The 25,348-nt window shown below is 42.0% G+C and overlaps 1 protein-coding gene across 7 annotated transcripts in view; it reads right to left on the reverse strand.

The window, feature by feature from the left end:
* The window catches only part of ttbk2a (tau tubulin kinase 2a), a 264,660-nt gene that overhangs the window by 215,369 nt on the left and 23,943 nt on the right, over positions 1–25,348 (reverse strand). For 3 of the 7 annotated variants that reach the window (XM_080202939.1, XM_080202941.1, XM_080202940.1), the window contains exons 2-3: positions 17,794–17,887; positions 14,926–15,085 (exon numbers count right to left, since the gene is read on the reverse strand). In XM_080202939.1, the coding sequence (XP_080059065.1) occupies positions 14,926–15,033 (108 nt within the window). In that variant the 5' untranslated portion in view covers positions 15,034–15,085; positions 17,794–17,887. Of the gene's footprint in view, positions 1–14,925; positions 15,086–17,638; positions 17,767–17,793; positions 17,888–25,348 lie in introns of those variants that run through there. The other 4 variants (XM_080202945.1, XM_080202938.1, XM_080202944.1 and 1 more) reach the window with 2 other exon arrangements.

Genomic DNA, 25,348 nt, shown 5'->3' on the forward strand with positions numbered 1-25,348 from the left:
ACCTCCTCCTGATTACCATGTACTGCATCTCATCTCCCCCTCAGCTGATGAATCTGTACTCCTCCATTTTGAACACCATTTGTAGAAAACATGAAGGGGACAAGTGCACAGAATGTACTCTGGGTGGGGGACTTCAATGTCCATCACCAAGAGTGATAACGGTGGTGTTAGCTGCTCAGAGTACTCCAGGTATGCTGCCTCCTTGTAGCCTGGAGATAATCAGAAAGTAACCTGATCTCTTGTTTTAGAACAAAAATGGATGATCTCACACTTGTCTACATTGAAATTCACCTGCCACTGTTTCGCCCATTCACCAAACCTTTTATATCTTTCTATAATTTTATGTTTTTATTTATACTGCTTATGTTGCTGCTTGTGATATCTGAAAATTTAGATGTGTAGATTTCTGATCCTTCATCTAGCTTGTTAATAAATAGAGTAGTTGGAACCCCAATACTGACTGTTGTGGGGACGATTAATTACTTCCTATAGTAAAAGGGTCTGGCATATAAGATTAATGAGTGACTGATTACACTACTGCTCACATGCTGAAAAGAGAACACGTGACCCCCACCAAGGAGTCAGTCTAGTGCTGGACAGAGCCATGTGTACATGCAAGCATGGGGTTAGCTGCTGTGTGTATACATAACTTGCACACAAGTAGTCCTGTGTTGTGCCTTCACTAAGTTGACACCTCACTTTAGGTATGCCTGCTGCAATTCTTGGCATGTCTTCCTGCACTCTTCTTTGAGCCAGGGTTGATTCCCTGACTTGGTGGTAATGGTAGAGTGGGGGATATACTGGGCCATAAGGTTACAGATTGTAATTGAGTACAATTTTGTTACTGCTGATGGCCCATTGCCTCATGGTTGGCCAGTCTTTAGTTGCTAGATGTGTTTGAAATCTATCCCACTCAGCATGGTGGTAGCGCCACACAACATGATGGAAGGCATCTTCAACATGAAGATGGGATGTCTGTGCCACAAGACTATTGCAGTGGTCACTCCTACAAATGCTCTCATGGACAGATGCAACAGGCAAGTTGGTTAGGATGCGGTCATGTATGTTTTTCCGTCTTAGTGCCCTCACCACCTGTTGCTGACCCAGTCCTATGCAGCCATATCCTTTAGGACTTGTGCAGCTTGCTCTGCAGTGATGCTACAGAGTCACTCTTCGTGATGGGCATTGAAGTCCCCCACCCAGAGTACATTCTGTGCCCTTGTCCCCTTCATGTTTTCTACAAATGGTGTTCAAAATGGAGGAGTACAGATTCATCAGCTGAGGGGGAGATGAGATGCGGTACATGGTAATCAAGAGGAGGTTTACTTGCCCAAGTTTGATCGATGCCATGCCTCATCGGATCTGGAGTCAACGTTGCAGAATCCCAGGGCAGCCCCCTTCTGATTGTAAAATATTGTGTCGCCATCTCTGCTGAGTCTACATTGCCAGTGGGACAGAACATACAAGGATTGTGATGGTGATGTTTGGGATATTATCTTTAAAGTATGATACTCTCATTGTTGGAGACAGTGCAAAGGAGGTTTACCAGAAAGTTGCATGGTATGGAGGGGCTTAGCTATGAGAAGAGATTGGGTAGACTGGGGTTGTTCTCCTCGAAAAGACGGAGAATGACGGGAGACCTAATAGAGGTGTACAAGATTATGAGGGGTTTAGATAAGGTGAACAGTGGGAAGCTTTTTCCCAGGTCAGAGATGACGATCACGAGGGGTCACGGGCTCAAGGTGAGAGGGGTGAGGTTGAACTCATATCAGAGGGGCTTTTTTTTTTTACAGAGGGTGGTGGGGGCCTGGAATGTGCTGCCAAGTAGTGTAGTGGATGCTGGGATTGTTTAAGACTTACGTGGATAGTCACGTGAGCAGACTGGGAATGGAGGGATACAAACAAATCGTCTAGTTGGACCAATGAGCGGCACAGGCATGGAGGGCCGAAGGGCCCATTTCCTGTGCTGTATTGTTCTTTGTATCATACAAATGATAAAATTTACCTGCCAATCTTTGATTCCATTCTCCCTGGGCTGAATCACCTTTCAACTCATTGAAATTTACTGTCCGCCTGTTGAATATTTTCACATTTAATTTTTCCTGGTCTTTTTCCATAATTACTGTAAACCTAAATGACATTGGGGATGCTTTTGGGAAAACAGTGATCACAATGTAACATGCTCACTTATCCCCTGAACTAGATCAAACACCTTCCTTTCCTTTCTTGTTGGGTTGATAACATACCTGACCAAAGAAGATTTCTACACGTGTCAGGAACTCCTTGCCCTCTTTGCAATGTTACTTCCCATGTATATAATTAGGAAAACTGAAGTCTTTCACTTGTATCCTCAATCTTCTTCCAATTACTTGCAGCCTATAGTATGTACACATGTATACACACACACACACACACCTCTATTGTTCCTTAATTTTAACCACAGATTACATCTTTGAACTTCCAAGTAAACCATCCTTTTCCAAGATGGGAGGTTTTTTTTGGTGGTACTCTAATTTAGAGGAAAAAGCAGATGATTTGGATAACATGGCCGGTAAGTGTATAAACGAAAATGTTCGTCCAAAGAAAAATTCAAGGCTGGCAGGAAGTATAATGTCATCAAAAGAAAACTATTAAGAATAATGTTCACTGCTTAAAGTGAATGTTTTGCTGTTTTAGTATATGTGAAATGTGCCAAAATCTAACATGGTATTTCAAGACTCCTTTTCCATTAGAACACAACAAATTAAATGCAAACCGAAAAATTTATGATTGCAAAGCCCCATGTCAGAGCAGCCTGTGTTTGCCATAAAATGCATTCACTTAATTCAACAAGACACCAACCTTAAAACGTGCTGACATAGCTACTTTCACAAAGCTTAATAGATCTCCTGGGTATTTGGTCTTCTAATAATGCAATAATACTCGAATGCTTCAATGATTCTTCCACTGGCAGACCCACAAGGCAATATTATTCCCACCTGGCAACTAACTGGGAAATAAAGATTTATCTCTCACCTGAGATCAAAATATAATTCTATAGATTACATATCTGTCATAGGACTCAAAAATTGAAGCAAAGTTGATTTATCATATACAAACCAGGACAAGGATTCAAACCCCTGACTTTTTAAAGCACCCCTGTTGAACAGTTTAACTACTATAGCTCAAGTGGATTAGATGCTGGTGACACACATCACCCATGTGGAGACAGTAAACAAAAGCCAATAGAATTCTCTCAAATTTGAAAATGATTTCTCATACAAAAACAACTTGCAAAATAAACAATGATTGCCATAACTGCAGTCGATAAATCATAGCTTCAAACTGAACTTATTTTTAAGAACCCCATTTTTCCTATATTTCCTTCCTCTAGTGCAGAATCAAGTTGACAGAATTCAGATCTCTCCACTGATGACTTCAAAAACTCAGCATATGCAAGGACTTGGAGCTGTATAATCTTGAAGCATAATATGTACTTGCTAAGCTTTGAACCGTTGTAACATCACCTTAGTTAAGAGGGAAGGACTTACAAAATATATAATCCACAGTAAACTATTGGAAGAAGTGGAAGAACTGGGTTATGAGGAAAGATTGAACAAATTAGGGCTGTTTTCCCTTGAAACACGGCGACTGAGGGGGATCTAATAGAGGTATATAAGATTATGAAGGGTATAGATAGAGTAAACAGAGGTAAGCTATTTCCTATGTTAGAGACACACAGTATGAGGGGCCATGGGCTTAAGGTGAGGGGGGAGAGGTAATAACAGCTATTAGAGGGAGGTTTTTCCACACAGAGGGTAGTGGGGGGTATGGAATGCTCTGCCAAGTAAGGTGGTGGAGGCAAGCACACTAGAGTTGTTTAAGAGTAACTTAGACAGGCACATGAGTGGGTTGGAGATGGGTGGATATAGGAGATTGTTTTAAATAATGTTCATTAGCATTGGGGCGTCCCTGGTAAGGTAAATGGATATGGTATGATAACATTTTTTTTCTCTTTTCATTCACAGGTTTTAAGTGGGTCTGCCTTGTTGTCCAACGAGGGGCATACATGCGATGGGTCGTACTTGGGCTGCTCGATTGTTCGAGATTGGCCTCATGCTTCATGTTGTTAGTGTGTGCTTAAACTGGACCAGATGCTGGGCAAGACGACAGCTCAGTGACCATCACTGTTTGCTGCGCAGACACATGGATTTGGGCCAGCATCTGTGGGAGTTTGCGCATTCTCCCCATGCTTGCGTGGGTTTTCTCCGGGTGCTCCGGTTTCCTCCCACACCCCAAAGATGTGCTATTAGGCTGATTGGCAGTAATAAATTATCCCTAAATTAGTTTCCCTCACTGTGGATGGCCATAAAACAATAGATAAGGGTCATGAGTGGAGAGGGGACAAGTAGTGTTAAAATGGCAGTGCGGGCTCGTTGGGCTGAAGGGCCTGTTTCCCGGGCTGTTTTGTTCTTTATTCAGATCTAAAAAAGTGAGCTTTACGCAATGATTCACAAATACATACATCTTTTTAGTGGTCAGCAAGTGGCTCTGGACATCTCGGAATCTGATTTCACTCCTAAACTGCCTCCAATTTTAAGATTATGCCCCCTAGTTCTGGAATTCCTCACCAAAGGAGATAGTTTCTCAATTTACACTATTAAATTTAGTAACTTTAAATATTGCAATCTTATTCCCCTTAAACGTCTGAGCTCAAGGGACTATAAGTGACGCTTATACAACATTTGCTTAAAATTTAAACCTCTAAGTTCTGTTATCACTCTGGTGAATCTGTGCTGTACCTATTTCAAAATCATTCGCCCAACTTGTGTTTGGCCTCTAAGTAGAGAGTGAATCACATCATGAGCAGAGAATATATTAATATATCTCCAAAGATGTGCAGATTAAGTTGATTGGCCATGCTAAATTGCCCCTGTGCGTCAGGGAGATTAACAGGGTAAATGTGGCGTTACAGGGCTAGGCCGGGTGGGATTGCTGTCAGTGCAAGTTCAATGGGCTAAAGGGCCTCTTCTGCACTGCAGTTATTCTACGATTAAATGGGAGATGTACAAATAAAAAAAAGAACTGTTTCTCTCTCCAGAAATGCTTTTATTTTTGTAGTTACCTTGTTTCCCTTTCTCAAATAATGGAGTGAAACCTGTAAAGTTGCTAATCCAAAAGGTAACAATAATAGAATAGAACATAGAACATTACAGCACAATGTAGCAATTTTGAAAATTGTGACTAATGCATCTGCAATTTTCGCACCTATTTCTTTCAGCCAGAAGGCATGGAAATAATCAGTCCCTGGAAATATGTCTGAAGTCCCATTATTTGTACCATTATCTTTTTTTCCTTTTTTTTGAAAAAAAACTTTAAATTAAGCCACTAAATTTCTCTTCAATCATTTTCAGGTGGCCCTGTATGAAAACTACCAGAAGACACTTCAGAAATGGAGCAGAGGTAAGAGCAAAAGCATAATTCTGAAATGTCAATACTATGGGATAGATTTTCAGCCCCCTTTGGGACCAGGCAAGAGCTAAAAATAGCCCTGCCAGTGGGCAGAAGCTAAAAATAGCCCTGCCACCCTTGTGTTGGTTCTTCAGTCCCATTCCATCTATTGGAAGTAGCACAATACTTGGTTGACAGCCCATCAGGCTTATTTAAGGCCTAAACAAAGGCAATATTCCAATTGGCCTTCGGGGTCCCATAGATGATGGGGCAAGTTTAGATGCCTGGAAGCAGGCATTCAGCAGCAAGCCACTGACTTCAAAATTTACAACAAACCACCATATGCAGTGATTTCATCCTCCACCCCGCCCAATCTCACAGTGGGGGCCTGCATGTTGAATCTGTTTTTTAATTAATGCTTTTTAAGAAGTTGGAGAGGATACTTCCATCCTGAAGTTGCCTCTCTTTCATTTCCCTGCTGTTACGAGCTGCTGTATCCCTCAACTGGAAAGTCTTTATTTGGTCTTCCAGCTTTGAGAGCATGGCCACCATCCTTAATAGAAACACAAAGAAAGTTATGGCAAAAAGTGGCCATTCAGCCCATTCTGTCTGTGCCAGCCTAAAAAGAATAAAAAACTAGCTGCCTATTCTAATCTCACCTTCTAGCACCCAGTTTATTGCCCTACAGGTTACAGCACTTTAGGCGCAGATCCAGGGATCTTTTAAATGAGTTGAGGGTCTCTGTCTCAACCACCAAACCAGCCTGCAAATTCCTGACACACACTACCCTTGGAGTGAAAAACTTTTCATGTTCCCTTTAATATTTCTATCGATCACCTTAAACCTGTAGCTCCTGATATTGACCTCTCCACTAGGGAAAGCAAAGCACCCCTGTTTATCTAGGCCTCTCAATCTTGTACACCTAGTCATCGCTCAGCCTCCTCAGTTCCAAGGAAAAAACCCCAAGCCTACCTAATCTTTCCTCATTGCTGCAATTTGTGCCCTGGCAACATTCTTGTACTTGCATCAGAGCAATTATGTCCTTCCTTAAGGTGGTGACCAGAACTGTACACAAAATTCCAGCTGTGGCCTAACCAGCATTTTATGGAATTCCAATGAATTCCAACTTTGTCCAATGAAGAAAAGCATTCCATATGCTTTCTTTACCACCTTTAGGGTCCTGTGGGCATATAATTCCTCTACCCCTCCCAATATCCTCCTTTATACCATGTACTCCTGAGCTTTGTTTTCCCTCCCCAAATGGATTACCCCTCACTTCTCTGGACTGAATTGCATCTGCCACTTGTCCACCACCCAACCAAGCCACTGGTACAATTCTGGGGACAACAGGTATCCTTTTCACTATTGACGACATGACCAATTTTTATGTCACCTGCAAATTTCCCAATTATGCCACGCACACCTACGTCCAAATCGTTAATACGTACAACAAATCCAAAGGCTCCAACACTGAACCCTGTGGAACATGACTGAAAACCGCTTTCCATTCTCAAAAACATTCATAATCCTGTCGCTGAGCCAATTTTGGATCCAACTCACCACATTCCCCTACATTCCACAGGCTTTTACTTTTCTGATCTGTCTATCACTTGGGACATTGTTAAACGCCTGACTGAAATTCATGTAGACAACATCTATTACACCATCAATCCTCCTGGTTAATTCCTTGAAAAGTCTGATTAACAAATCACAACTTTAAGAAATTTTTAATAATTTGCCCACCACTGAAGTCAGACTGACCAGTCTATGATATTTGAACCATACTATGCACCCTCTTTAAATATTGGTACAACGTTCAAAGATCCCTAATCCTCTGGATATCACCAGTATGTGATGAGGGTGGGAAAATAATCCTCAAAAGCATCCATTATTTCTCCCTGGTTTCCTTTAACAGCCTGGATAAGGCCATCTGGCCCTGGTGATTTAGCCACTTTCAAGGATGTTGGTCCCTCCAGTACTTTCTCTCTCACTATGCTTATTGGATCCAATATCTCACAATTCTCCTTTTTAACTAGAATATCTACAGTATCCATCTGTAATTGAGACAGAGGCAAAGTACTCATTGAGAATTCTGTCTTAATTGTGGCAAACCTGCCATCTGGCCAATAATTGGCCACCGTGGGACATCAAAGTGAGCAACTGCTACCCCCCACAATCCCAGAGGCAGATTCAGGACCAATCTCAACCTCAGTTTCTCCCTACCTTCCTCCACCAGAGGGAAAATCCAGTCCCCCATCAGTTTCCCCAATAATTTTTCAACAGGACTACATAACATACACACTACATAGATGCTCCTGTATCTATAGATGCATACATACAAGACAGCCTTAAGTGAAGATGATTATTTGCAATTGATGTTCCTGAGGCACAACGCACATCTACAACTAGAGGTTGCTACTGAAACTGTCAACTTACAAATAACAAATTTCAGATTTTCAGTTTTCACCTTTCCTTCAGTTGTCAGGCAGTTTTAACAGATTTGCTTACATTTAATGCAAACAATTTTCTTGGGGTGGAGAAGGAAAGAAGAGACAGAAGGGATAGAGAGGAAATCAATTAGATATTGATTTGCTCTACTAGGAATTTGGCCTTTAAATCCATCAATTTCAAAAGACATCACAATTTTCCATGCCCAAAGTGCATATCATTCAATGCAGTATCACAGATTTGCTAGCAAGGAAAAAGACTAATTAAACCTCAAAATGTTACTCTTGCAACTGCTGGGTGGTGTGTTAATATTACAGCAATTTATCTTTATTCGCTTTATCTTCACAGCAAACCTCTTCAAAAACTGAATATTTAAAAAGTGTACAATTGAGGAAATTGTGGAAGCTGTAAAATGGTCATATTTGGGTTCTACAATCACCAGCTATGCCTTTCGGACTTTAAAGGCTTATTGGTACATCACTAAGCTGGCCAAGTTCTTTCTAACTTGTTTAAATATAGTAAGGCCAGAGCTGTAGGGTATTTATTCATTCCAGAAAGGCATCTGATTCACAGAACTAATGCCAATCCAATCAATTAATTTGCATCATATCATCAAAATTGGAACTTGAATCAGGGAAATGTGCAATGGAATGCTGTGGAGGCCCGATGCACAAGTGCTGAAATTGCCTGGGAAGGTTAAAATCCAATGAGCTGATTTCTGCTACTGCAGTCCTCCTCAGGTGTCAGAGACTTGGGCCAGATACGTGGAACTTACCCAAATAATTACCCAAATGTTATGCTGGTCAAATCCAAAAATAAGCCAGCATAACTGAATTTAGTACCACAACCGCACACCTTCCCCACTTAATCACAACCATCCCCTACCCAGTAGCATGCTGCAATTTTACTGTTTAAGTAATAATCCATTTTGCTGTCATTCCTACCAAAAAGGATGACCTCCCATTTACTAACATTGTACTCCATCTGCCAGACCCTTGCCCACTCACTTCAACTATCCATATGCCTGTGCAACTTTCAATATCCTCGGCATATTTTGAGCTCGTTTACTCTCAATCTACCTTTTCATTATAACTTTTTTTTTGTGGCTTTCTGTTGATCTTTAAAGATTTCACAATCCTCTAGTTTCCCACTAATCTTTGCCACTTCATATGCATTTTCTTTCAATTTGATACTCTCCTTTATTTCCTTAGATATCCATGGCTGATTATCCTTTTTCCTACAGTCCTTATCACTGGTATATACTTCTGCTCAGCACTGTGAAACAAATCACTTTGAAAGTCCTCCACTGTTCCTCAATTGTCCCACCATAAAGTCTCTGCTCCCCTGTCTACCTTAGTCAACTCGTCCCTCATCCCATTGTAGTCTCCTTTTGTTTAAGCATAAGACACTGGTATTGGATTTTACTTTCTTGTGCTCCATCTTTATTTCAAATTCAAATCATACTGTGGTTACTCCTTCCGAGAGGGTCCCTAACTGTGAGGTCATTAATTAATGTTTCATTACACAGGACCAGATCTAGGATAGCTTGCTCCCCCGTAGGTTCCATTACATACTGTTCAGGGAACATAACATGGATGTACGGGAAACCAGAGTGAGTGCTAAAGGACAGGATATGCCATGTGAAGATGATTTAGAGTTGGGACTGGGGAGTGTGGCAGTGGCACTGAGAATTTTCAAGTTCATCTGTTGGAAGACGTTTGATAAGGTGCCTCACAAGAGGTTATTACAGAAGGTCAGGGGGCATGGAGTTGGGGGTAGGGTGTTAGCGTGGATAGAGGATTGGCCGTCAAATAGGAGGCAGAGAGTGGGGGTTAATGGGTGCTATTCGGATTGGCGGTTGGTGACTAGTGGAGTGCCCCAGGGGTCGGTGCTGGGGCCTCAGCTATTTACCATTTATATAGATGATCTGGAAGAGGGAACCGAGTGTATGGTGTCAAAATTTGCTGATGACACCAAGATTGGTGGAACGGCAAATTGTGTGGAGGGTGTGGAGAGTCTGCAGAAGGATCTAGATAGGCTGGGCGAATGGGCCAGGAACTGGCAAATGGAATTTAATGTTGGCAAATGTGAGGTTGTCCACTTTGGTAGGAATAATGGTAGGAAGGACTATTACTTACATGACGAAAAACTGCAGCATGCAACGGTACAGAGGGACCTCGGGGTCCTTGTGCATGAGTCGCAAAAACCCAGCCTGCAGGTGCAGGTGGTCAGGAAGGCAAATGGGATGCTGGCCTTCATAGCAAGGGGGATTGAATATAAAAGTAGGGGGGTCTTGCTGCAACTGTATAGGGCACTGGTGAGACCGCAGCTGGAGTACTGTGTGCAGTTTTGGTTGCCGCACTTACGCAAGGATATTTTGGCCTTGGAGGGAGTGCAGAGGGGGTTTACTACGCTGATACCGGAGTTGGGGGGTTGAACTATGAGGAGAGGCTGAATAAACTAGGCTTGTACTCGTTAGAGTTTAGAAGAATGAGGGGAGATCTCATTGAGACATATAAGATGATGAATGGGATAGATAGGATAGAGATGGAGAGGGTTTTCCTGCTCAGAAAGGACAGTAGGACTAGAGGGCACAGCCTCAAGATAAGGGGGGGCGGTTTAGAACGGAGTTGAGGAACTTCTTCACTCAAAGGGTGGTGAATCTCTGGAATTCTCTGCCCGTTGAAGTGGTGGAGGCTGCCTCGCTAAATATATTTAAGACGCGGGTTGATAGGTTTTTGATAGGCAAGGGGATTAAGGGTTATGGGGAGAGGGCGGGAATGTGGAACTGAGACACGACAGATCAGCCATGATCTTATTGAATGGCGGGGCAGGCTCGAGGGGCTAGATGGCCTACTTCTGCTCCCATTTATGTTCTTATGGAAGAATGGGGACCCAATAGAGAGCAGCGAGATTTGGGGTTCTACTGAAACATACTTAATGTATCTGGGGATTACAAGTGGTATTTTGGACATCATAGAATTTGAGGGTGAAAACAGCATGGTGGCACAGTGATTAGCACTACTGCCTCACAGCATCAGGGATCCAGGTTCAATTCTGGCTTCACGTGACTGGCTGGGTGGAGTTTACCCTTTCTCCTCACGTCTGTGTAGATTTCTTCTGGATGCTCCAATTTCCACCAACAATCCAAAGCTGTCGGGTTAGGTTGATTGGCCATGCTAAATTGCCCCATGATGTCAGGGATACTAATGGGTAAGTGCGTGGGGTTGAGGGGAAAGGGCTGGTTGGATTTGTGGTCGGTGCAGACTCAATGAGCCAAAGGGCCCCCTTCTGCACCCCAGGGATTCTATGAAAATGATGGAGATCTTCAGAGAAATTGAGTCCGGCAATGGTGGACGTGTTTGAGATAGGAGGCAGATTGACTCAATGTGAAAGTGATCTTTGTAGATGACTGGATTTAAAAGCACCGTTTGAGCTTGCATGCCACTTGAGCTGCTTTCCCTTTGTTGGCTATAGGATTTTGGATTCAGGGCCCGTATCAGGCCCAAGTCTCTAACACTGAGGAGGACTGCAGGCAGCAGAAATCAGCTCATTGGATTTTAACCTTCCCAGGCAATTTCAGCACTTGTGTGCATCAGGGCCTCCACAGCATTCCATTGCACATCCCCCAATTCAAGTTCCAATTTTGACAATATGATGCAAATTAATTGGATTGGCATCAGTTCTGTGAATCAGAATTGCAAAAAGTTGGTTTTCAGATGCAACAGGAATTAAGGAGGCAAAGTGAATTTTGTCCTTCATTGCTAGAGTTTAAAAACAGGGAGGTTATGTTGCAGCTGTATAAGGTGCTGGTGAGGCCGCATCTAGAGAACTGTGTACAGTTTTGGTCTTCTTACTTGACAAAAGGATATACTGGCATTGGAGGGAGTAAAGAAGAGATTCACAAGGTTGATTCTGGAGTTGAGAAGGTTGGCTTATGAGAGACTAACTAGCCTGGGACTATACTCATCGGAATTTAGAAGAGTTTGGTGTGTGTGCGTGCGTAATTTTATAGAAGCATAAGATTATGAAGGGAATAGATAAGATAGAAGCAGCGAGGATGTTTCCACTGGCGGGTGAAACCAGAACTAGGGAGAAAAGCCTCAAAATAAGGACGAGCAGATTGAGGACTGAGTTGAGGAGGAACTTCTTCATCTAAAGGGTTGTGAATCTTGTGGAATTTCCTGCCCAGTGAAGCAGTTGAGGCTACCTTGTTGAATGCTTTTAAGGCAAAGATTGATAAATTTTTGAAAGTAAAGAAATTGAGTTACAGTGAGTGGGCAGGTAACTGGTGCTGAGTCCATGAATAAGTCAGCCATGATCTTATTGAATAGCAGAGTAGGCTCAAGGGGCCAGATGGCCTAGTCCTGCTCCTAGTTCTTTTGTTCTTATCCTATATTCCACATTCATTGCTGAACTTCTCATTGCTTCTGTATTCTCATCTGGACTCCCTCAAAAAAGATTATTCTCTTCCTGCTTAACTGACAAAAAAAGTGTTTCATTCATTTTCCTCTGGATATCTATTGATGTACAAATGCAAGTTGTTGCAACAAATTAACTAATTAAAACTGATAATTAGCTGGCAGTTATTCAACATCAGTATTAACAATTGCCAGAAATAGAGTGCTCAGATTAATATAGCATCACTGCACATCCTCAGTGCATGTTATGATCAGATTTCTCTTAAAATAGGCAACTGTAGTAGCCAATTCATGCAAGCTTCCACAATGGTAAATCAAGGACCAGTGAATCAGTTTACATGGTATTATTTCAGGGAGATGAATGTTAGCAAGGACAACGGGATAACTCCCCTTCACTTCTTTAAAGAATACTATGGGAGTAATTTTTTTAAAAACAACATCAATACAGACATGAAAATAGGGTCTCAGTTTAACATGTCATCTAGAAGGACAACGGGTCTGGTCCCCCCATGCCAATACTATAATTAAGAAAGCCCACCAATGCCTCTACTTTCTTAGAAGACCAATGAAATTTAGCATGTCAGCTACGACTCTCACCAATTCTTACAGATGCACCATAGAAAGCATTCTTTCTGGTTGTGTCACAGCTTGGTATGGCTCCTGCTCTCTGCCTAAGACCATAAGGAACTACAAAAGGTTGAGAATGTAGCCCAATCCATCACATAAACCAGCCTCCCATCCACTGGTGCTGTCTATACTTCCCACTGCATCTGCAAAGCAGCCAGCATAATTAAGGATCCCACACACAAACATTCTCTTTCACCTTCTTCCTTCAGGAAAAAGATACTAAAGTGTGAGGTCATGTGCTAAGCAACTCAAGAACCGCTTCTTTCCTGCTGCTATCAGATTTTTGAATGGACTTACCTTGCATTAAACCGATCTTCCTCTACATCCTAGGTATGACTGTAACACTACATTCTGCACTCACTTCATTCTCTACAAATGGTTTGTCTGTATAGCGCACAAGAAACAATACTTTTCACTATATGCTAATACATGTGATGATAATAAATCAAACCCAATAAAACTTCTAACAATGCATAGCTTCATAAGTACCAGTATATGTTCGCTGCTCAAGCCCATTACTGGGCTTATAGCACCAGATTTCTGACTCGCATGATCACTTTACCAAAGTCATGATGACAGTTATCAACTGGCCTAAGTTTTCTTTTATTATAGCTTTCAAACTCTGTGATAACTGATTTACAAACAAATAAAATGTTGTTATCACCAATTCTACAAACACCACTAAAAGAAGAAATAGATGTTCAGTGACGAGTTAAGGCTACAATCCTCAAGACTATGAAGTTAGTACTGAATAAACATACCAAAGACAATAAATGGACTTCATTCGATTAGGAGTCACATCGCACATATTGCGAGACTTCCTCATGTATCCAAAAAGCATGATTCCCACCAACCCTCCAAAGACAACACCTTGCATTTCCAATTACAACATCTGAATGCGCAATATCCATGCTGATTAGAACAATAATCCATATTGAGAATCCACAATTAAACTGCTAAATCAAATTACCTGCGCCGTGAAGTGTAGGAAAGCAATAAGAAATTATTACTAACACTACACACATGTGTCTATTATGCAGCCCTGTGCAGATGTCTAAGTGGCAGATGCCAGTTTCAGTTAAGTTAAATCTTTAGGCAGAAGGTATTAAGCAATAAGCCAAATAGAGTGGCAGGGGCTGGTTAGAATTTCAAAAGTTAACAATTGGATGAACCAATATTGTCCACAGGCCAGCGTCTCAGTCTCTACTAACCAGCTTATCATGGCGCTGGAGAAATACTGGAAGCACGGAATATGACTATAGCATACAGAAAAATCTGAAAAGCATTAGCAGCATTTAGGCGCAAAGACGTACACAAAACGTACATACAGATATACCAGGTCACAAAGCTCAGATGTATCTAGGATTGGCTGAATAACTCAAGTGTAACAAGCATTTTATTCATAAACCCGTGTTTATTAAAAGCCTGCAATCAAATATGATCCACTTCATCTTAAAAACAATGATAGAGGTCTAAAATTTGTACATTCCTTTAATCAGAGTATTTTAATGCATTGTTTTAAAAATATTTTACAATTCATGTCGGTAGACGTAATAATTATGGCACTTGAAAATAAACATGCTTTCAGATGTTTTACTATGTGTATAAATAAATTTATTTTTCAAATATTCTCCCTTCACAAATCTTTTCACAGAATTCTATATTTCTAGCGCGTAGAATGCTAAATAAGTTACTGGGGGAATTAGTAGGATATCCTAAATTAGAAGTGCAAGCTAATTTGAACTTCCAAATTTGAGCTAATGCTTTGAGCCCATGGCCTGACATTTATTTGGGCATGGTAAAGTGTTTTCTAACCAAAATGATATGTGGAAAGATCTTCAATACAAGCAGAACAAATCAAATTAAGAACTATAAAAAAAACTGACTTCAGATGTACAAATGACAACATTGTATTTATAAATTTCTAAGCAAAAGTAGTAATCTCTCAGCTGCCACATTCTAGAAAGTGCACAAAATAGTAAAGATAAGCTGTACTCACCACTTTCCACCTTTCCTTTACTAGGAAACTGACTGACAATATGTCAGGCTGCTCACCTCCCCCACTCATATCTGTAGTCCCTTTTGGAATAGCTGCTATGCAATGCATAAGTCAGCCTGGATCTTCAGGGTTCCAAACATAGGTTCCATTTAACCCGCGGCTAGAGAAACAAACCAAAATGCGTTAGCATTTGAACTCAACATTTAATTATTACCTAAATGGATCATACAACAGAAATCTGAAATCATAAATTACAACATCTAACAGGATAGTACTGTGATACGTACAAGGCAAAAATTGCATTGCTTGATCACTAGGAAATAATCTGCAAATTGCACATCAAAGTTTCAAAACAAAATTTAAACCAATAATATAAGAACAGAAAATGCTGGAAATATTCAGCAAGTCAGGCAGCACCTGTAGGAGAGAGAAACAGAGAATCTGATGTTTTGCCTCTGCCAAATATTTCCAGCATTCAGTTTTTATTTGATTTCCAGCAGTGCTTTGTTCTCCTATTGGTATTGTACTCAAGGTTCATGAGATTTATAGTTGGCAAACTAGTTTCAACTAAGCAATGACACCACAATATGGACACTTTAACCTTTCTTATCATAACATATGTAATAGGAGCTAATGCCATCAAATACAATCATGGGTGAACTTGGACTTCAACACCACTTCCCTGTATGCTCCTCATATCCCTCAACTCCCTGGGACACCGAAGATCTGTAAATCTCAGCTGTTACAACCAAAAGTGAGGAAGCGTCAAATGGCTTTCTCCTTTCCCCATTCCTAGTTTGGTGGTAACATGGTGTTCATTTCTGTGATAACTTCAGCCAGGCTAATTAGGTTGGCTTGCTAGAGTATGAACTAGTCTTAACTGATGGTTAAACCAGGGAGCCCCTTACTCCCTATTTAAAGCTGCTTGTCAGACTCCCAGCCTGCATTCAGCTAGAAGCAATTGGAGACCAGGCTGTGCACAGATGTATGGTGTAAATAAAGTAACTTGGTGCTGGGACTTTAACCTCTATGGAGTTATTACAGTGGGACAAGGAAAAAGGAGTGACCTGAAGGAACTTGCTGAATTACCATACATACTGAGGGTAAGCCACTGTTGAGAAAACATGCCACTATTTGGGAAGTTGAACTCTTTTGACCCTGCAGAGAAGGACTTCCAATATGTGGAAAGGATGATGTACTTTTTCCAGGGCAAATGACATAACCTCAGATGAGAAGCAAAGGGCTATCCTGCTGACTGCATGTGGACCAGCAGCTTTTGCGATTGCGCGTAGTTTAACTTTCCCAGAGGCACCGGACACAATGTCCTTGTCAAACTTAATTCAAGAATATCATGACCCAAAGGAGGTATCATTTTTACTCCACATTGGGGGGGGTTGGGGTGTGTGTGTGTGTGTGTGTGTGTGTGTGTGTGTGTGTGTGTGTGTGTGTGTGTGAACCACCAGTTTCCTAACAAGGCTCAGAAGTCTGGCAGAAGTTTGTGAATTCGGGGGGATGGGGGATGCTAAATGAGATGCTGAGACCGGTTGGTGAATGGAATTAACGATATGACTATACAGAAACACCTATTGGCAGAAGCCCAGCTGGACAGTAAACAGGCATTACAGCTGGCTTGTCATTAGAAAAAGCAGCAAGTGGAAGAGTGCATGAGTTCCAAGGTATTCCGATGAAGAAAGAGGCCAACACCAGGGAGACTGGGTTAGAGGACTGCCACTATGGGACAGGCCACTACATAGCAGCCCTCGGAAGGATTTGGATACAAGGAAGCCCAAGTCCACCTATAGAACCACACCTAGACAAGGTCAGGTTAAACCCAGGCTGACAGCAGTTCCTGTAAAGCCCCACCCAACACAACACTGTGCACCTGACACTGGTAACCATAGTAGAGGAAAAGCAAGTCTCCTAAACTAACATGATCGAAAAGAACACGTAGGCCAAGGGACAGGAGAATGCACAACATGGAAGTTCCCCATACCTCTGATGAGGAACAGCTACTGCGCGTAGAGATGACAAAATCGGAACCCATCAAATTGTCAGTGAGGCTGAATGGATGTCGACACAGGCACAGCCATCTTCGTCATGGGGAGACAGGGTTTAACAAGATACGCACTGGACTCCAACCCTTAGTCCTGACCAAAACTTCGGCAAGGCTGAGGAACTAATGCAGGGGAACTACTGAAAGTGATGGGTACAACCCATGTGCCAGTTGCTTAGGTCCCCATTAATGGTCATGGAAAGTTCAGGACTGTGCTTATTAGGGCAAAATTGGCTAAAAGAGATCCAGCTAGATTAGAAAAATATCTTCCAGCTAGAAAATGGTCACCTGAGTGAGGCCCTAAGCAAATATCCAGAAGTTTTTCTGGAAGGTCTAGGGACAAAAGGAGTCAAGACAAAATTGCACGTCGACCCTGAGGCTGTCCCAAAGTTCTGCAAAGTCTGACCGGTACCTTTTGCATTAAGGGAAATCAAATCATTACAGCACAAAGGAATAATAAAACCGGTCCAGTTTGCAGAATGGACACACCCATGGTTCCTACCTTAAAGCCAAATGGCTCAGTGTGTCTTTGCGACAATTTCAAAAGACAATAAATCATTACTCTCAGCTAGAGAAATACCCAATTCCCAGGGTTGAGGACCTGTACGCGAAGTTGCCAGGAGGACTCTTATTCACAAAGCTGGACATGAGCCCTCATACCTGCAACTACGGCTAGACGAGGATTTGCAAAACTTCACCACAATAAATACGCTGAAAGGTCTCTTCCAGTATAAAAGATTGCCCTTCGGGGTTTCATCAGCTTGTGCCATATTCCAAAGGACCATGGAGAGCATCCTACATGGGTTGCCGTTTACCTAGATGATGTCCTCATTATGGGTAAAACAAGGGCGGAAGATCTGCAGCACCTGGAGGAAGCTCTCAGGAGATTTTACAGCAGCGGCAGTGCGTCTGAAAAGGGAGAAATGCATCTTTTTAGCACCACAAGTAACTTATCCTGGGTACAAAGTGGATAAGTCAGGCCTACATCCTCTGGAGGATCCGGTGCGAGCAATTAAATCCACAACCATCCAGGAACTATGGTCATTCTTAGGACTGGTAACATACTACGGGAAATTCATACAAAATAGTGCTTCCATTCTGGATCCCCTCCACCAGTTGCTAAAAAAGGGACAACTTGGGTACGGTCGCCCCACCGGGGCCGTCAAGAAAAATAAACAGCAACTCTCATCCGAAAATGTATTGGCACATTATGACCCCAAGAAGGAATTGGTACTCACCTGTGATGCATCCCCATATGGAGTGGGCACAGTCCTGGCACACACTTGGCAGAACAGACAAGAGCAGCCAATAGTATGCCTTCAGGACCCTGGCAGAGCGAAGATATGCCCAGATTGAAAAGGAAGGACTGTCGGTAATCTTCGCAGTCAAAAGATTACCAGTATTTATGTGGATGAGAATTTACGATCGTAACGGATCATAAACCTTTGCTGGGCCTGGAAGACAAAGCAATGCTGCTGATAGCATCAGCCCGGATACAGCATTGGGCATTATTGCTGGTGGCATATCAGTATCAACTGGAGCACCAACCAGGAACTAGAGTGGCAAATGCTGATGCCTTAAGCCAGCTACCGTTACCAGACACCCCACCACTGGTATCCAGAATAGAGGAGACCATGATGACGTTAAACTTAATGGATACCCTCCCAGTGGACACACAATACATACTAGTGGATGCAGAAAGACCCGTTATTAGCAAAAGGTAAAGTTCAACACACAGTTCAACCCATACTGGAGCATATCATGGCAGAAGACGGGATACTGCTGTGACGAGCACAGGTCATTGTTCCAAGGCAGGGCCATCAGGACATACTGGCTGAACTACACCATGGGCACCTGGAGTATCAAAAATGAAGTTGCTGGTCAGGAGCTACGTCTGGTGGCCAGGTCTGGACACAGACATAATGAAACTGGTGGGACAGTGCCAACAGGGGCAGAAGGCACCACCTGTGTACCCATGGAAATGGCCAGGCAAACCATGGTCGCGAATCCATGTCAATTTTGCAGGCCTGTTTATGGGGTCCACGTTTCTGTTGATAAAGGATGCCCATTCCAAGTGGTTAGACGTCTACAAACTAAACTCGGCAAACACGACAGCAACCGTTGAGAAACTGCGCACCTCGTTTGCAACACACAGGATCCCAGTGGTATTAGTTTCTGATAATGGTTCAGTGTTCAGTCTAGAGTTCACAATTTATTAAATCAAATGGGATCTGGTACATCAAGATGGCACCTTATCACCTGGCATCAAATGGGCTAGCAGAAAGAGCAATCCAGACATTAAAGGCTGGGTTGAAAAAACAGCCAGCAGCCTCATTAGAGATGAAACTCTCAAGGTGGTTACTTGACTATAGGACCATTCCACATGCCACCATGGGAACTGTGCCAGAGTTACTGATGGACAGCCTGTTGTTGCCAAATCTGGGAGGAAAGGTGGAAAGACACCAGGAAGCCTAATGCAGGGGCCATAACAACACTAGCCAAGAGAGGCGCTTTAAAGTGGGCGTGTGAGATTGGGTCAGAAATTATGCAAATGGACCTTCCTGGGAAACCAGAGCAGTTGATTCTAGCAACAGACCAGTATCCTACTGAACATGCACGGAGGAGGCAGTGGTAAGCAAACACCTGAACCAGGTCCGGGCATCAAACTCTACACCCGTTCTGGAGCTGAGTCCACCCTGCAGCCCTAGAGACAAGCAGCGTACCCCTCAAGCTAGTACCACCTCCCCTGCACCCTTGATGGGTTGCTCAGGATCTGAAATGGACCCAGGGGATGAAGCCACAGCAATTCCCCTACCACCTGAAGTGGATGAGGAAACAGACTTTCAGCATTTGTGGCAGAAGAGACGGGTGCCCAACCATTACACACCAATGACATCAGAGGCCAAGTTGGAGGATCCTCACCTGGCACTCAAGTGGAGGAAAAGACCCCTCAGGGAAGCAAACCAATGAGATTCCTCGGACTTGGGGGAAGGAATGTGATGACTTCAACCAGGTTAATGAGGTTGGCTTGCTAGGGTATGAAATTATCGACCCTGATAATCACCTTTTGATCTAATGTTTTAAGTGTCCTTTTGACGTTTTTTTGTTCGTGCTGTCCCCTTCCTTTTGGGGAGCTGCCCCTTTTAATTTGTCCCTAAGTTAATTAGAGTTAGTTTATTTGGTCGGTGTCGAAAGAGCTACCTGATGAGTCCTAATTGATGGTTAAATCAGGGAGCCTCATGCTCTCCACTTAAAGCAGATGTGTCAGATTCCCTGCTTGCATTCAGCAGGGAGCAACTGGAGAGCTGGCTGTGTACAGATGCATGGTGTAAATAAAGTAACTTGGTTCTCTGGAGAGGGGGCATGCGGTGTCCAAGGGCACAGTTGACACCTTCCATGCCCATTGGGCACAGAAGGGCTGGGGTGCATTACAGACCCCAATAATCACATTATGACTTGATGTTTTAATTTTCCTTTGCACTTCTGTTCGGGCTGTTCCCCCTCCTTTTGGGGAGCTGCCCCTTCTACTTTATCCCTGAGTTAAGTTGAGTTGGTTTATTTTGGTTTGCCTAAAAGAGGAATAAAAGTAACATGGTGATGAGACTTTTGCCTCCGTGAAGTTATTACAATTTCAAGTTTCAATATTCTTGCCAATTCTTTAAGTATTTAACTACATAATGCTAGGACCATAAAATATTCAGTTGGACAGGTCTTGCAATTAACACAAAGGCCTTAACCTTAAATCGGCTTTTAAAGAGTCTAGTTCTTAAAAATTCAAGTCCAAGTTTCCAGCCAATGGATTAAAAGAAACTTTGATATAAGCGGTTCTTCATGACACAGCCTTAAATATATTTAATAATGGAATATCCACAACTCTCTGGGATAGAGTATTCCAAAGATTTACAACATTGAGAAGAATTTTTATGCAGCAAAAGGCAAATTTACTTAATTTTACAAAAGCAGCTGATAACAATTCATAACATAACATACAGCCAACTCAAGCACCAGCATAGACTGGCCTCACCATCATCCTGATGTAATCATTGAATCTCTACAAAAGGAGGCCATTTGGCCCACTGAGTCTGCACCAACCACAATGCTACCCAGGCCCTATCCCCATAACCCCACTTACTTACCCTGTTAACCCCCTAAGACTATAGGGCAATTTATCAGGGTCAATTAACCTAATCTGCACATCTTTAGAATGTGGAGGAACTCAGAGCACCAGGGGAAACCACACAGACACGGGGAGAACATGCAAACTCCACAGAGTGACACGGCCAGAACTGTACCCAGGTCCCTGGTGCTGAGAGGTAGCAGTCTCTCTGCCGATGTCACTGTGCCAACCCATCACATATGCAAACAAGGCATACAGAAAAGTCACTCTCTTACACATTTTCCTACAATATCACTATACTCCTCTACGGTTTTCAGATTTTCATTTTCCAATTTTATACTGAAAAGATGTTGAACATGCAAAACAGAATAACACAGCAAAATGCTATTTGCCCAAACGTACAGTTGAATTTATCAATAGCAATGTTACTCAATTTACCCACATACTAGGTCAAAAGAAAAAGATATAATAAAGATCAGAAGCACATCTACTAAGAGCTTGGTACAGGGAAAAGTTAAAAACTAGCTAGCGACCCAAAATATCATTCTAAACTACAGTCTGTGTAAAAATATGATGGGCAGGGATTCAGGAGACCTGACCAACAAAACAGCTTTCTGATACCCTGTTCATCAATGAACAGTACCCAATCACCACCTTGAGAAGGGATTTCTGAAGGTTGCTACTCAAAAATTGCAACATAAACCTTCAAGAGAGTTTGTTTCAAGAAAATACATATTCTTTTCAACTGAGTCATTTTCCAGAACTTTTCAATTCAGATGGCAGTGAGTAACTGGAACACAATTATATGTTGCACAGAAAACAGAGTTAATGAATCAAATATTCAAGTAAATAAATTTAATTGCCTTCTCTCCTTACAAAATAATAGTCCATAATGCCTACCAAAGAGCAAATCTAAAACAGTGAGAACTCAAATGGCTTGGACATCACTCACATATGCTACAAGTCTTTTGCATTGACTTGCTAAGGGTCAATTACAGATTGAAGCACTGCACGAGATTGTAGAGTCAGAGGTTTACAGCACAGAAACAGGCCCTTCAGCCCAACTTGCCCATGCCACCCAGTTTTTACCATTAAGCTAGTCCCAATTGCCCCTTTTTGGCCCATATGCTTCTGTACCCATCTTACCCATGTAACTATCTAAATGCTTTTTAAAAGACAAAATTGTACCCACTTCTACTTTTACCTCTGGCAGCTCATTCCAGTCAGTGCCTTCTGAGTGAAGAAACTGCCCCTCTGGACCCTTTTGTATTTCTCTCCTCTCACCTTAAACCTATGCCCTCTAGTTTTAGACTCCCCTACCTTTGACTATCTACCTAATCTATGCCCCTCATTATTTTATAGACCTCTGTAAGATCACCCCTAAGCCTCCTATGCTCCAGAAAAAAAATGTCCCAGTATATCCTGCCTCCTCTTATAACTCAAACCATCAAGTCCCGGTAGCATCCTAGTAAATCTAGTTGTGAGGAGAATGCAGAGAGATTTCAAGGGATTTGGTCAGGAACATGGCAAATGGAATATAATGTGAAAGGAATGAGTAATCAGAAATGCAGAGTATTTTTCTAAATAGTGACAGATTGGGAAGTGTTGATGTACAAAGGTGTCCATTAGGTGTCTTTGTTCATGTGTCACTGGAAGGCAAATGGTATGTTGCCTTTATTACAAAGGGATTTCAGTACAGCAGTAGTAATACCTTCTTGCAATTTACTGAGTTTTTGTGGGACTGTGCCAGGTGTATTGCATAAAGTTTTGGTGTCCTTACCTCTGGAAGGATGTACTTGTCACAAGAGAGAATGCAACAAATGTTCATCAGACCGATTCCTGGGATGGCAGGATTGTCCTGTGAGAAGAGATTGAGGAGGCAGGGTCTGTATCCTCTAGACTTTAAATGAGAGACAATCTCAGTGAAACAAACAGAATTCTTAGAGGTCAACAAGGTAAATGCAGGAAGGATGTTTCCCCAGACAGGGGGTCGAGAGCCAAGGGGCACAGTCTCAGAAAGAGCAGGACATTTGGACTGAAAAGAAGAATGTTTTCAGTCAGTGTGACGTTACATCTTTAGAAATCTGTACCCCAAAGGGCTGTGGAGGCTCAGTCATTCAAGTATATTCAAGATAGAAATTTCTAGATGATAAAGGCATCAAGGAATATAGAGACAGTGTGGTAAAATAGTTTTTGAGACACAAACTAATTACATGGGGGAGCAGGCTCAAAGAGCCAAATAGCCCACTTCTGTTCCTGTATCTTATGTATTGGATAGGTTGTCTGTACTTAAAAGCTGCTAAGCCAACAGGACCGTATAAGATGCATCCAAGATGGAAGTACTGGTGGAAATTGTGGAGGCTCTGGCCATTATTTTTCAATCTTACTTCAAAAATGTGCAAGGTGCTGGAGGACTAGAGAAATGCAAATGTTATGTTCAAAAAGGGGTCCAAGGATAAGCCTAGCAATTACTTTTGAAGCTTGGTGGTGGGAGGCTTTTAATGATTTGAGACAAAAAATAATGGTCTCTTGGGAAAATGCAGGTTCGTTAGGGAAAGCCTACCAACTTCCATGGATATTTTGATGAGCCAGAAAGGTCGATGAGGGTAGTGATATTGAAAAGGTGTCATGACTTTCCAAAAACCTTTCAATAAAGTGCTACCCGCAATGACTTGTGAGCAAGGTTTCAGCTCATGGAAAAAGCAGCATAGATGTGAGATTGGCTGAGTGACAGGAAAGATTGATTTTCAGACTGGAGAAAGGCTTATAGTAGAGATACCCAAGGGTCAGCGTTTGGACACTAGCTTTTTCGGATATTCATTAATGTTGTTGCACCGGGTGCAATTTGAAAATCTGTAGACAACGTAAAACTTCAAAGTACCGTGAACTGAGTAGGATGGTGCAGAACTTCAAAAGGAGATAGGTGTGGCATGAGGGATTAATTCTAACCATGTAGCATACTAACCATATGCTGGGTACATCAAAGGTGATGCAATATCACATGATTTGTTCTCTCTTCCAACATGCAGCCAGCACCAAAAGATATTTCTCAATAAAGGTTCTGTTCTGCATGTCTCACTATATTGCATAAATATTCTGTATTAGTCTAATCAATATCACAAACATTATAAGAGATTATATCTTTGGCAGCATGGGTGGACAAGTTGCCGATGAAATTTAATGCAGAGTCATATGAAGGACGAACATGGAGAAACAGTATACCAAAGAGTACAATTTTCAAGGGCATGCAAGAGTAGAGGGACCTGGCAATATTTGTCCAGAAATAATTGAAGGTGGAAGGGTAGATCGAAAGAGCAATTGATCAAGTGTATGGCATCCTAGGTGTTATAATTAGGGACAGAGTACAAAAGCAAGTTAGTTATTATAAATCTGTATAAAATATTGGACCGGCCTCAACTGGAATATTGTGCACCATAATTTAGGAAGGGTACAAAAGCATGAGAGTCTTATACAAGTCACAGGTTACGTGCAGTTGTACACCAATTTATACAGCACCTATAACATGAAAGATCTCAAAGCACTTCACAGGAACATTATAAAACATGATACGGAGCCATACAGAAAAGATATTAGACCAGATGAGAGGTTTTAAGACATGTACAAAAGGAGGAAAACAACGTAGAGAGGCAGAGAGATATAGGAGGGAATTTCAGAAGGAACAGCCACCAAAAGTAGAAAAAAGGAGAAAAACACCAAAGTTTTCCCTTCAACAAAACTTGCCCAATAAGTTCAATAAAAGAGAAATATACAACGGAGTTCTAAACTGAGTTGCAATGTCCCAAGTGGTCAGTCTTAGAAAGAATTAAAAAGCAAAAAGGATTCCTTCATAACTCTGAGGACACCATGGAATCAGTGCAAGTAGTTCTGTCTTAACATCATTGATTTTCTACCCAAAGAACCACTAAGTCTTCAACTGGTTATGAAAATGGGAGAGTAACCTTGGACAAGGAGCTGCACGTACACTCATATGACAGTTAGCTTCTACATTAAAAGAGACAAAGGCAAATAAACCCATCACATTACTATCTTTCCTCAGTTCTGATGAAGGGTCATCGACCTGAATCATCATCTCACCTCTCACAGGTGCTGTCTGATTTGAGTATTCCCAGCATGTTGTTTTCATTTCAGATTTCTGACATCTACAGTACTTTGCTCTTGTTCAAAAGATAATACACCAAAAACAATGAGCAGCAAGCAATCCTTGGCTTATGAGGAGAGACAGAGTAGACTGC

This window comes from Carcharhinus amblyrhynchos, chromosome 14 (genome assembly GCF_965287045.1).
Source record: "Carcharhinus amblyrhynchos chromosome 14, sCarAmb.v2.hapA, whole genome shotgun sequence".
Lineage (NCBI taxonomy): Eukaryota > Metazoa > Chordata > Chondrichthyes > Carcharhiniformes > Carcharhinidae > Carcharhinus > Carcharhinus amblyrhynchos.